Raw genomic sequence first — 12097 nt, 5'->3', positions numbered from 1 at the left:
TTTGCCTTGAGTCCGTGACTCTCTGTGTGCTTTACAATCACTGATTTTTTTTTTCTCAGAATTTGTTCTCCCCAAAGAGAATGAAAGACCATCACGTGATCAAAGAGTACTTACTAAGCTCCCACTCGGACAAATCGCAGTTGGAGTACCCTCCCACCCCCCGATCCGGGAGCCTGTGGCTTTCCGTGCTGATAGGATCCATCCTATAAACGGAGGGTGGAGGGAAGGGGCGCGGTGCGGGCCCAGTTGGTCCGCTCGTTTTTCCGGACGGGGACTAGGCGCGCTGCGACAGGGGCCCCGAGGGGATCGTGCTGGCCGCCGGCTGGAAGGGGAACCCTTCGTGCCCCATCAGGGAGCCTCTTCCGCCCCCCGGCCAGAAATTCGAGAACAAAAGAGGGAGAGGCAGAGGCGCGCCCATCCGGGGGGCCTCCCTCCCGGGGGGGGCTGGCTGCATGGACAGACAGCGGGCTTTCTAGCCGCGGGGGGCTCTGCCCATTTAACACGCTTCTCCTCCCCAGGCACCCGGACCCGCACGCCCCCGCTGCCCCTTCGATGGGTGATTTTTTTTATTTTATTTTCTGCTGGAAAACGTCTCCCCAGTCCCAGGCGGTGAATGCTGGCTGTTCTTACAAATCACCCTGCCGCCCCATTTGACCTCACCTCCCTTCTGTCCTTCTCCAGCCCAGCCCGCACCCTCCGCCCCTCCGCCGCTAATCTCCTCACCGTACCTCGTTCTCGCCTGTCCCGCCATCGACCCCCGGGCCTGGAATGGCCTCCCTCTGCCCATCATCAATCGTATTTATTGAGCAATTACTATGTGCAGAGCACTGTACTAAGCGCTCGGGAAGTACGAATTGGCAACGAATAGAGACAGTCCCTACCCAACAGTGGGCTCACAGTCTTGCCCATCCGCCAAGCTGGCTCTCTTCCTCCCTTCAAGGCCCTGCTGAGAGCTCACCTCCTCCAGGAGGCCTTCCCACACTGAGCCCCTTCCTTCCTCTCCCCCTCGCCCCCCTTTCCATCCCCCCCATCTTACCTCCTTCCTCTTCCACAGCACCTGTATATATGTATATATGTTTGTACATATTTCTCTATTTTACTGGCACATATCTATTCTATTTATTTTATTTTGTTAGTATGTTTGGTTTTGTTCTCTGTCTCCCCCTTTCAGACTGCGAGCCCACTGTTGGGTAGGGACTGTCTCTAGATGTTGCCAACTTGGACTTCCCAAGCGCTTAGTACAGTGCTCTGCACACAGTAAGCGCTCAATAAATACGATTGATGATGATGATCACATCTCGCCTCCTCCCTCGCCCCCCGCTTCTTCTAAAAGCCGTGGGCGGGCCCCTGCGACCCCCGGCCCCCCACCCTCCTGCAGGCACGAAGGCCATCGGATTTGGCGTGGCCGCCCAGCTGTCCGTCCGTCCCGCCTCGCCCCGCCCCCGGCCGTCCGCCCGGCCAATCAGAAGGCGGGGAATCGGCCGGTTGTAGCGAGGGCCCGCCCCTCTTTGTTGCAGCGGCCAATGGGCGCGCCCCCTGGGGCTGTCGGCGCCCGCCGCCGGATAACGTGGTGAGATGTCACAAAACAGCCCTCGATAATGGAACATGGAGTGAGGGGGCGGCGGAAAAAGCTGCAGCGGGAACCAGCCCAGCCGCCGGGAAAGACCTTGCTGCAATGAACCCCCACGCCCCAAGGTAAGAGCCAAGGAACCTCATCATCATCATCATCAATCGTATTTATTGAGCGCCTACTGTGTGCAGAGCACTGGGCTAAGCGCTTGGGAAGTCCAAGTTGGCAACATATAGAGACAGTCCCTACCCAACAGTGGGCTCACAGTCTAAAAGGGGGAGACAGAGAACAAAACCAAACATACTAACAAAATAAAATAAATAGAATAGATATGTACAAGTAAAATAAACAGAGTAACAAATATGTACAAGCATATATACAGGTGCTGTGGGGCAGGGAAGGAGGTAAGATGGGGGGATGGAGAGGGGCTCAGTCTGGGAAGGCCTCCTGGAGGAGCAGCGCCGTGCCCGCCTGCGGGAGGGAGGGAGGGAGGGATCCCATGGAGGGTGGCCGGCCGGGGGCCACCCTTGCCCGCCCGCACCTGGCAGGTATCCCTGGGCGACGGCAACCCCGCGAGCCGAGGCTCCGGCTTTTCAGGGCTGCAGTCTGGGGCTCTAACGTGCCGACCGCTCTGCCGCCCGGCAGCAGCATCCGCACCGCAGGTCGGGAAGTGGCCCGCCTCGTTCACTCCTTTTATTTTGCCGTGCCTTTTTTTAAAAAAAAATACTGTTTCTGGCGTGCGCGCGTTGGTGAAAATGCTTAGGGTTGTAGTTTGCCAGAGGCAAAAGCGCCCCCCTTGGCTCAGGATGCAGATGCAGAGAAAGGTCCATTCCTTGAAGCTCCAAGTCCCGACCCCTTATGTCAGTTTCAGAAGGTGTAGGAAGGGGTGCCAATGCGAAGCCGGGAAGCTTGGTTCAAAAATAAAACGAACACAGCTTCCCCATCCCCAACAGAGCCCTCCCCAATTGGCCTCCAGTTGACAGTGCATGCTTTTTTCTGCTGATTTTTAGGCTCCGTCCGTAACAGACGTCCAGTCAAGTCTCCGTTGCCTGCTTCCTGCGACAGTGATATGGAGTAAACCTCCTCACCAGGTCGTTGATCTGTGTGCCCCTACTCACCAGCTCACACACCTACTAGCCCTCCTTCATACGCCCCAGTGCACCCCCCCTGCCCTTCACCGACCCAGCCCAACATGACGGGGTCCACAGCCAACACCCACCACTGCCCCCATCCCAAGGGAGCCAAAGGGGCCCGTTCAAGGAGTACCCACGCACGCCCCGTGTGCCTAGCCAGCAACGGAGGTTCAGAGGAGGAGGACAAAGACGGCGGAGTGCTCTTCCATGTCAACAAGAGCGGCTTCCCCATTGACAACCACACTTGGGAGCGCATGTGGTTGCACGTGACAAAGGTGCACCCGGCAGGCCCTGAGATGGTGGAGGCCATCAGGAACGCCGCCTTCCTGGCCAAAGTAAGTAGCGTCGGTCGTTGAGCCTGGAGGAGGGGACCTCAGATTCCAGGACTGAGAGGGAGTTGGAGAGAGGCCTTCCAAATCCTCTCACTCTGACAAGGCTGCATTTCTTTCCCATCCCACACTTCCTTCTTCGTTTTTTTCAAAACCTCCACAACCAAATCAGAGCTTCCTGTAGCACTTAACCTCTAGAGGCTGCCCCCGTTCCTGGCAGAGTGAGGAAGGGATCGGCTTGGGGAGAAGTCAAGTAAAAGCAGTTCTGGGATGTCAAACCCTCGTCAGGATGCAAAGGAATTCAGTTCTCTCCTGGCACGATTTCCAGAGTTGAGTGACTTCCTCTCTGCTGTCAGCATTTACTGCTGTTGTGACAGCATTTATCTCAGAGTACTGACTCTACCACGAATGCCTCAGTTCACCACCTGCTGTGTGTCTGTATGAGCAGGGACAAGTGATAGGACCATGCCTGTAGATCGAGGAGGGGCTGGGTTCCTTTCTGCCCTTGATTTGTCTTGAAACAAGGGACTTCACAAGAAGGGGCTTCTTCTGAGTGGAGCAGCACGGGAGCTGCACAACCTTTCCTTTTCCAACTAGTTGGGAGAAATACCCCCAGGGATCCATGTACCAAGACGCCCCTTTTCTTCTGGTAAGGAATGGGCTTATTTGGTTCTCTTTGTTTCGCTCTATCTCCTCGCTAGGTCTCTGGGTGCCCTGTTAAAGGGCCCAGTGGGATGAACCCTCTCTGCAAGTGATTAGCTGTTGTGTATGTGCACAAAGGCACATTTTACACCATTAGTAAAGCCCCAGGAGTTCCAGGAGAAAATGACGCTTGCGCCTCTTACACTTTTAGGTCTGGGCCTCAGCTCTGGCTCACGTCCGGTGTTGCTTGCTCTTCAGACCGCAGAGCAGTAGTCCGGTGGGGGCTTCGGGCTGAAGTGATTGAGGAGGCACCTGAGCATTTGGCTGTCACAGGGATCAGTACTAGATCTAGGCTAACCTGCATACTTGGCTGTGACTCCAGAGCCATTATTCAGTGCTTTGCACACAGTAAGCACTCAATACGATTGAATGAAGTGATTGAATGAATGAATGAATTATTCCTTTGGGTCCATAGTCTTTGGGTCCCATGGTCCGTGTGGGAGGAGTTCAAAGGAATGAATGCCTGGCTCTTTCAGGGGAGTCTTTAGAAGCTTGGGTCTTGCCCTTTTATGGGCTGGCACAATCCTCATCCCCCATGTTACAGTTTGGTTAAGTAGTGGTCCTCCTGTCCCTTAAGGCGACACACTGGAAGCTCAGAATATCTGTTCCTAGCTTTAATCAGTACCTTGTCTTCTTTTGGGGCATATTCATGCTTCAAACAGTAACCTCTGAGAGAGTAGTGTATACTGTCTTTTAGACTGTGAGCCCACTGTTGGGTAGGGACTGTCTCTATATGTTGCCAACTTGTACTTCCCAAGCGCTTAGTACAGTGCTTTGCACACAGAAAGCGCTCAATAAATACGATTGATTGATTGATTGTATATGTATGTGCCTGCAGTCTGCTTTGCTGTTTTGACTCTTGCCCCAACTCCCCTCCTCTCGCTCCCCTCAAATTTTTTTTTATTTTGTTCAGGTCACTGTTTCACTCGTTCCTTCAACTCCTACCTAGCTTGGCAACATCTGTTCAGTCCTTCCCTCCCATTCTGCTACTCCACTGCTTTTTGGTAGACAGTAAGCTTGTTGTGGGCAGGGAATGTGTCTGTTTATTGTTGTATTTACTTTCCCAAGTGCTTAGTGCAATGCTGTGCGCACATTAAGCGCTCAGTAAACACGATCGACTGATTGGCTGGTAGGTGCCAGTTGTGGTCCCAAGTCAGCTGCTACCAGACTGCCAGCCTATGCCACACACCTCCAGATTTTCTGCTGGCTACAGACTGAGGCTGGGTAGAAATTGGCTCCTAAGTCAGTGGTTGCTCTGCTCCCAGTTCTTTTCCTCCGGACTTTTCCGGGGGGTTGGGGAGTGGAGCTGAGTGTTGGGGAGGCCTGAAGATTTTCTTTCTTTTTGTTTGCTTTTATAAAGGTTCGAGGTTTCCCGGGAGCTCTTTTCTCCACGAACCTCTCCACTTCACAATGCTATTCACAACCGGCTCTGCCTTGACCTCATTTTTCCTTGCATTTTTCTGACAGGTCACTTTGTGTTGGGCAAGATCGAAGGGCTTGGAGCCTGTCCCCAGATGCCTCTCTTGCCTGACCTGTCCTGTCCCACTGTTTGCTCACTTGCTCCCTTTGTGTCAACTGTGTTCTCCCTCTTTGCCGCAATCTAATCGTGAATCCTCTGGGGAAACCTCATTCTCAAGCAGTAAGCCTTAATCCAGCCCCTGAAGGGTAGGGGTGGAGGTGGAGGGTGCTGGGAGCCAAGGGGAGATTTTAGAAAGATGACCCTTCTCTTAGGCCCTGGTTGGATTTCTGTTTGTTTCAATTAGCATTAGAAGCCACAGCCTGGAAGGAGAACTCATCTTAGCCCCATCAGGGGGGCAGATCATTAGCCACCCTCTCCTGGTTGATTACCTAAAAGTGCTGATCATCAGGAAAGACCCCTTGGGCCTCGGGTGGGGTCCGATTATGAAAACCTTAAAGTCCATAAGGCAAATAACAGTGCAGTGACAAAGCCAGGTAGCCCTGTATGTGAATTCTGTGGTTTTTGCCAGCTCTGGATGACAGGAGCATGATGGGCTGGGTATTAGGAGACTTTTACCGCATCACAGAGCAGTTTACAAGTCCAGGTTCTCAGAAACAATGTATGAGCCCCAGTAGTCCCCTTGGAGTGGTGGGATCTTTCAGCATTATTTTCTGTGGTGTTTAAGATCCTGGTCTAGACTGATAATCTGCTAAAGCCCTTTCCCCATCACCTCACATCAGGGTCATGGGCTGGATTCCCATCTTTTCTTACATTGGTCAATTCCTAATATCACCTGGACCTCCAAATTTTCTTGGGCCTGGGTTGCCATGAAAGAACAGCAGTCCAGGGACCACTGACCACTTGCTAGTCAACCCAGGCAGAAACCCAAAGCCATCATGGTCCCTCAAGTCCTTCCGGACTAAGGCCGTGGCTGTGCTGAGGGTCCTGCAGCAAGGGTATTTACCACCACCCTGGGGGTACACTTAGGACCTCCAATCCCTCTTCTAGGGGTAGAGAGACAGAGGGAGGACAGACACATGAGGTGATAAAAGAAGAGTGTGTGACCATCATCTGTGACTCTCCTTAATAATGATGGCATTTATTAAGTGCTTACTATGTGCAAAGCACTGTTCTCTGCTGCTGCTGGTGAGTAGCAAAGAAAGGCAGTAGGGAGAGGGATCAGGCCAAAGAAAAAGCAGAATGGGAGTTGTCACAAATCCAATTTCAGGCCAACTCAAGGTCTCACTGGTTCCAAGGACCAGCTCCCCTGGGGGGGCCCTTTGCGGGGCTGGATGTTGGAAGCAGCTGGCAAGAGAGATGCTTACAGCTGAAATACTCCAATGGATCCGTGCCACAGCTGAGGGTCCCAGCAGCTAGGTGTTGGAATGCTGGAAAAGTGCTGGTGATTATGCATTTCATGGCTTTTCAGTGCCTGTTTGATCACTCACGAATTGACCCTTTTTTGCTTTTGACTCGAAGCCTAGCTAGGCTCAAGGCATCATATTTGATCTCTTCTTTTCAGCATAGAATTCTATTTGTAGTTGTTCCTGAGGCCAATCTAACCATGACTTCCTGCTCAGGAAGACAGATTGACCCCTCTCTTCTGTTCCTTGCTGACTCCAAGTCCCTTTACTCTTCCCCCCCACCCCAGCCCCTGATCTTTGGCTGTGAGTCAGCAGGGGGTCAGGACTACGTCTACTCTTCTCTCGGTTTTACATTGCAGTCTTCCCAGCCTTCAGAGGGCTAATTCCAAGAGATGACCGGGAAAGCTTTCATTCCTTTTTTCTAACTTTTTCCCCAAGTTATGACAATAGCTGTCAAATTAAGCCCAGTCCCAGGATTCAGCCTGCCTAAGGCTTAAGTACCTTCTAGGTCGAACTCCCAGCCTGTTGTTACTGACATCAACATAAATTGTATTGAGATGAGGTCATTCACATTTCCCCTCTCTCCACCCACCCCAAATCCTCCACATCTGGCTCTACGGAAATGAACACATCATCCTCAAAAGTCTCTCCTCCAGGCGGGAGAGATAGGGCCAGCCGAGGGGCTTCAAGAAGGAGAGGTCCTTCTTTCTTGACCCTTTAAACCCGGTCTCTCAAGCAGCGTGGCTCAGTGGAAAGAGCACGGGCTTTGGAGTCAGAGGTCATGGGTTCAAATCCTGCCTCTGCCAATTGTCAGCTGTGTGACTTTGGGTAAGTCACTTAACTTCTCTGTGCCTCAGTTGCCTCATCTGTAAAATGGGGATTAAGACTGTGAGCCCCCCGTGGGACAACCTGATCACCTTGTAACTTCCCCAACGCTTAGAACAGTGCTTTGCACATAGTAAGCGCTTAATAAAATGCCATTATTATTGTTACTGCGCTTTAGCTTTAGCTTAGGAAGGAGGGTGCCGTCAGCTCCTACACGTTTTCAGGTTGTTAACCTCCCTCATACCTCTGACAGTCTCTTCGAAACACTTGCATGTCGTCTATTCTTTTCATATCAGAATTCCAGGCCACTTCTTTCAGGAAGCCCTGCTCCATTAACCCCAGCCACCACAATCCATGACCAACCCCACCTCCCCGAAACTCAGTCTTGTCTTTTATAAAGTGGGGTTAAGATCTCCCGCCCTCCTTGTGTGGGATAGGGACCAGGTCCGATCTGATTATCTTCTACCTATCCCATCACTTAGCCAGTAGTAAGTGCTTAAGAAAGACCAGTATGAGACCGGGACTGTGTCTGATCTGATTATCTTGTTTCTACCCCAGTGCTTAGAACAGTGCTTGACATAGCGTGAGTGCTTAACAAATGCCACAATTATTATTGTTGTTTTTATTAATAAGTGTATATTTATGTTGATTATATGTCTCCCTGTTCTTAGATTATAAGTTGTTCAGGGGTAGAGACCTTATCTATTCTCTAACATGAACCCCAAATGCCCGGGATATGGATCCCAGTACCCCGGAAGACGCTCATGCATGACAGATGCCCTGACTGACCTCTGACCTGTGGGAGGGTAGATGTCCTTGGAGGTGGATTAGGCTCCTTAGGGACTGTTATGGAGGTGGGCCTTTCAAGGGAACAGAACATTAGCTAAGAGTCTGGAATTCCCAGAGCCCAAATCCATTTTGAATGGGAAATGGACTGCAAGGTGCTGATAGCAAATGGGATTCTGAAGTGGGACCTGAAAGGAAATTCCTTGCAGTTGTGTGTCCTGCAACCTGCTTCTTCCCTGGCCCCAGATAGGGCCTGGATAGCGCTAAGGCCAGGAAAAGAAGCTAGTTTGTGGGGAGGGGTTGGTACAGTGCCAAGCAACAGGGGGTAAACATGGAATTTGGTACTTCAAGAAATTGGGCAAACCTAAAACCAGTAGGTTCACAAGGGGTTTGGATAAAATCAAGGGCCAGGGAACTTGGGAAGGCGGAAAAGTTAACAATGTGGGGAGAAAAATAAGGGGATATTTGCCAAAACAAGATCAAACTTAAAGAGGGCAATCATCTTATGGCTCTTCCAAGCATCCTGCTGCCCTTGTCAGAAACAGACTCCCGAGTTTAGTGGACCACTGCTCTGACCCACTAATGGCATTGCTTGTGTTTTTCCTGAAAGCTTGGTAAATAACAGATGGCAAATGACAGCAAGTGAAAAGACAGCAAAAGTGCAGCAAGAGAGCCAGGCAGTGCCTCATGTGAATTTAGAGACTTTTACCCTTGTGACAGCCCCGGCTGCCTGGAGATTGACTGGCAAGATACTCTAGATTAGGCTCTGAGGGGTCGCTTCTGCTTCACCTTTTAGTAGTTTCCCAATCCAGGATGTCAGAGACAGTGCCTTCCAAATGCATTTTTTGCTTTTCTGGGTTCAGTTCCTCCCCAGCAGGAGTTCTCTTCTCACAGCTGCCACCAGTGTAAGCTTTTGAACATCATCTAATCTGTTTTGCAGTTGGAATTAGCCCAAGGAGTTTATAACTAAGGGACTTTCCTCAGGATATTCTACCCACCTAGTTCACCAAATGGCTTCCTGCCCTTCAGGGGGGCTAAGGGTTAGATTACAGAAACGGGTTAGGGCCAGTCAAGGCCCACTTCCTTTTCTGAGGCTTTGGCCTCTGAGTACTTTTAGCCTCTTTTAGACTGTGAGCCCACCGTTGGGTAGGGACTGTCTCTATATGTTGCCAACTTGTACTTCCCAAGCGCTTAGTACAGTGCTCTGCACACAGTAAGCACTCAATAAATACGATTGATGATGATGATTGATGAGTAGGAAGTTTCTGCCCCGGGCACTAGGCCCAGCCCAACCAAGCTTTGTTGGAGCCGAGATGTAAAGTTCTGTAAAGTTCTATTACTCTATTTATCTATTTATTTATTTATTTTACTTGTACATTTCTATCCTACTTATTTTATTTTGTTGGTATGTTTGGTTCTGTTCTCTGTCTCCCCCTTTTAGACTGTGAGCCCACTGTTGGGTAGGGACTGTCTCTATGTGATGCCAATTTGTACTTCCCAAGCGCTTAGTACAGTGCTCTGCACATAGTAAGCGCTCAATAAATACGATTGATTGATTGATTGATTGGTGGACTGGACTATATCTGTTTAGTAGTGTTCCTGAGTCTGACAAGCCAGACTGAACCAGGGTTTCCTAATATCTGGGCAGATTCAGACAGACTTGGAACCCTCTAAGGGCCCTAACACTCCCTGTTTCACGCCAGGAGCAGCATCAGAAGCAGTGTGGCATGATGGAAAGAGCACAGGATTGGGAGTCAGGAGATCTGAGTTCTAATCCTGGCCTCTGGGCAGAATTGGGTGTGTGTGTGTTGGGTGGTGGGGACACTTCCAGCCGAGTAATTCCGAGTTTGAGGTGGACCTTTCAAGGGAACAGAACATTAGCTAAGACTCTGGAATTGCCAGAGCCCAAATCCATTTTGAATGGGAAATGGACCGAATCAACCTAAATCAGTCAGAGGCTCTGATTCACTCCTAGATTGTAATCCGCAAAGGCAGGTACCACCTCTCTTTCCTCTGTGACTCCCCACAATGCCTATCTAGTTCAGGACTCTGCACTCAGTAGGCACTTTGTTCGTTTTAGCTGGCTGAATGACTGACTGAAGTGTGCAGAGACACCTCTGCCTGTGACTGAGATGGCCCTGCAAAAAGTCCATGCGATGAGGAAAATAAACCTAAAAAGAGCACTGAGGGAGGTGGGCTTACCTTCTTTCCTGTCCTGGGACATGGGAATGGGGATGGGGCCCGGAGGTCTTGGCAAAACCAAGCAAAGGTTGGGTGGACTGTGTTGAATCTGCTCCCCTTTCAGGCAGCCACTTCCTTTCTCCCCGCTTATCAGCCCTGAAACAAAGATGGTTGTTCTGCCCTTTTCCCACTTTTCCTTAATGATGAAGCTAATGGTGAAAACTGAAGTTCATGCTCAGAGGCATTGGACTGAATCCAAAAGCTGGATATGATTACCCTGAACTAAACCACTTTTTCTGGTGTGGAGAAGCCAAATGCTTTGAATTCGACTGCTTAGTATGGTACTCTGCACTCAGTAAGTACTACTGATTGATTCTGCTTCTCCACCCACCTCCCTTTTCCCATGCCCCCCGTCCTTGCAACCCACAAACCTAGCTTCTCTCCCTCTCACTCCCCCACTCTTTGGGTTGGTGAAACAAATTTTAAGCTTCTTCTCTTCCTCCACCTGCCTTATTCCAGTTCCTGCCCTGGAAGATATTTCTCAGGAGTTCCCACTTAAAATATCTTTCTTTATTTTCAGCCTTCAGTACCACCAGTCCCAAACTACAAGGTGTCTATGGCAATCCCGGACTGGCTGCAGGCAATCCAGAATTACATGAAGATGCTTCAGTATCCTTCTTGTCGGAAGCTTCAGTGCGCGTTCAGTGCGTGTTCGGCTGAGTGTAAAACACACGGGATCTAGCAGCCCTTGGGGAGATTTGTGAGGACAGGTCAAATCTATGAGGCCTCTGAGTGTCCCCGTCACCTTAGCTGCCACTGGGTCGCTTCATTTGAATTGATGCTTAGGGATACCTAAAATAAATGCTAGACCAAGTCAGAGGGCTAGAGGTGGTTGGCTCTGGGGTTAATTCCCCTGGAGGGATGGAGCAAGTCCAGATCTCTTCCCAGTTTTGGGCGATGTGGGCCAGGGGAAAGCTGGGTCCTTGGGTGAATGAAGTAGCGATAGAGAGAGGAAAATCTCCCACACCCACTTCCTCCTTCATGGATCAGGGAGCAGGGCTGGCAGTGTTTTGGGAGCTGGGCAAGTGGGTGCGTCAAGATAAGGGTAGGGGTGTGCTCAGGGCTAAGAATACCTCAGGGCGGCAGGGTCTGTTGCATGGACTCCTGGACCAATGTGGAGGACCGCTCCCTCATACTAGTACAGCATCCAAATGGAGATGAAGCATTTAGCTGCCAGAGGGGTCAAAGCCCTGAGCTGCAAGGGAGGAACAAATGGGAGCCGAGCTAGGGTGATCTACCCGTTGCTCTGACCAATCTTCCAAAGGGGCACATACTTCTGGGTGGCCAGTCTTGCTACATCTTGCAACAGCTGCCACCGTGAAGGCTTCAGCTGCTGAGGCTGGCACAACATTCTCCTCTCCATCCTAGAGTAAGGAATGTATAAACTATCCAGAATAGGGGGTGGTTTATTATTCTCTTAAATATCTTCAGCCGTCCGTCTCTATGGCCTCCCCAAGAAATTCATCACGATGACCTTCTCCAGTTGTCTGCCCCGAACTTTCTCCTTGATCAAAAAATTCTTTCGTATATCTGTTGAGTTCTTCGGGCTTTATCTTCCTGCCCTAGCCTGGTTTGCAGAGCCATTTTTTTTTTAACTGCTTTGGCAAACTTACACTTTGGTAAGCGCATGACTTATTGTTTTTAACTTGAAGCAATCTGGCCTTCATGAAGCAAATCGCAAGGGAATG

At 50.6% G+C, this 12097-nt stretch overlaps 1 protein-coding gene across 1 annotated transcript in view; it reads left to right on the top strand.

Moving 5' to 3' along the window:
* Positions 1 to 1610: 1610 nt before the first annotated feature.
* The window catches only part of VASH2 (vasohibin 2), a 30415-nt gene continuing 19928 nt past the window's right edge, over positions 1611 to 12097 (top strand). Inside the window, exons 1-3 of the mRNA XM_038760970.1 lie at positions 1611 to 1695; positions 2581 to 3038; positions 10930 to 11018. Coding sequence (XP_038616898.1) covers positions 2763 to 3038; positions 10930 to 11018 — 365 coding nt within the window. The 5' untranslated portion in view covers positions 1611 to 1695; positions 2581 to 2762. The remainder of the gene's footprint in view (positions 1696 to 2580; positions 3039 to 10929; positions 11019 to 12097) is intronic.

The sequence above is a fragment of the Tachyglossus aculeatus genome, chromosome 19 (assembly GCF_015852505.1).
Source record: "Tachyglossus aculeatus isolate mTacAcu1 chromosome 19, mTacAcu1.pri, whole genome shotgun sequence".
Lineage (NCBI taxonomy): Eukaryota > Metazoa > Chordata > Mammalia > Monotremata > Tachyglossidae > Tachyglossus > Tachyglossus aculeatus.
This window is presented reverse-complemented; position numbering and strand designations above follow the sequence as displayed.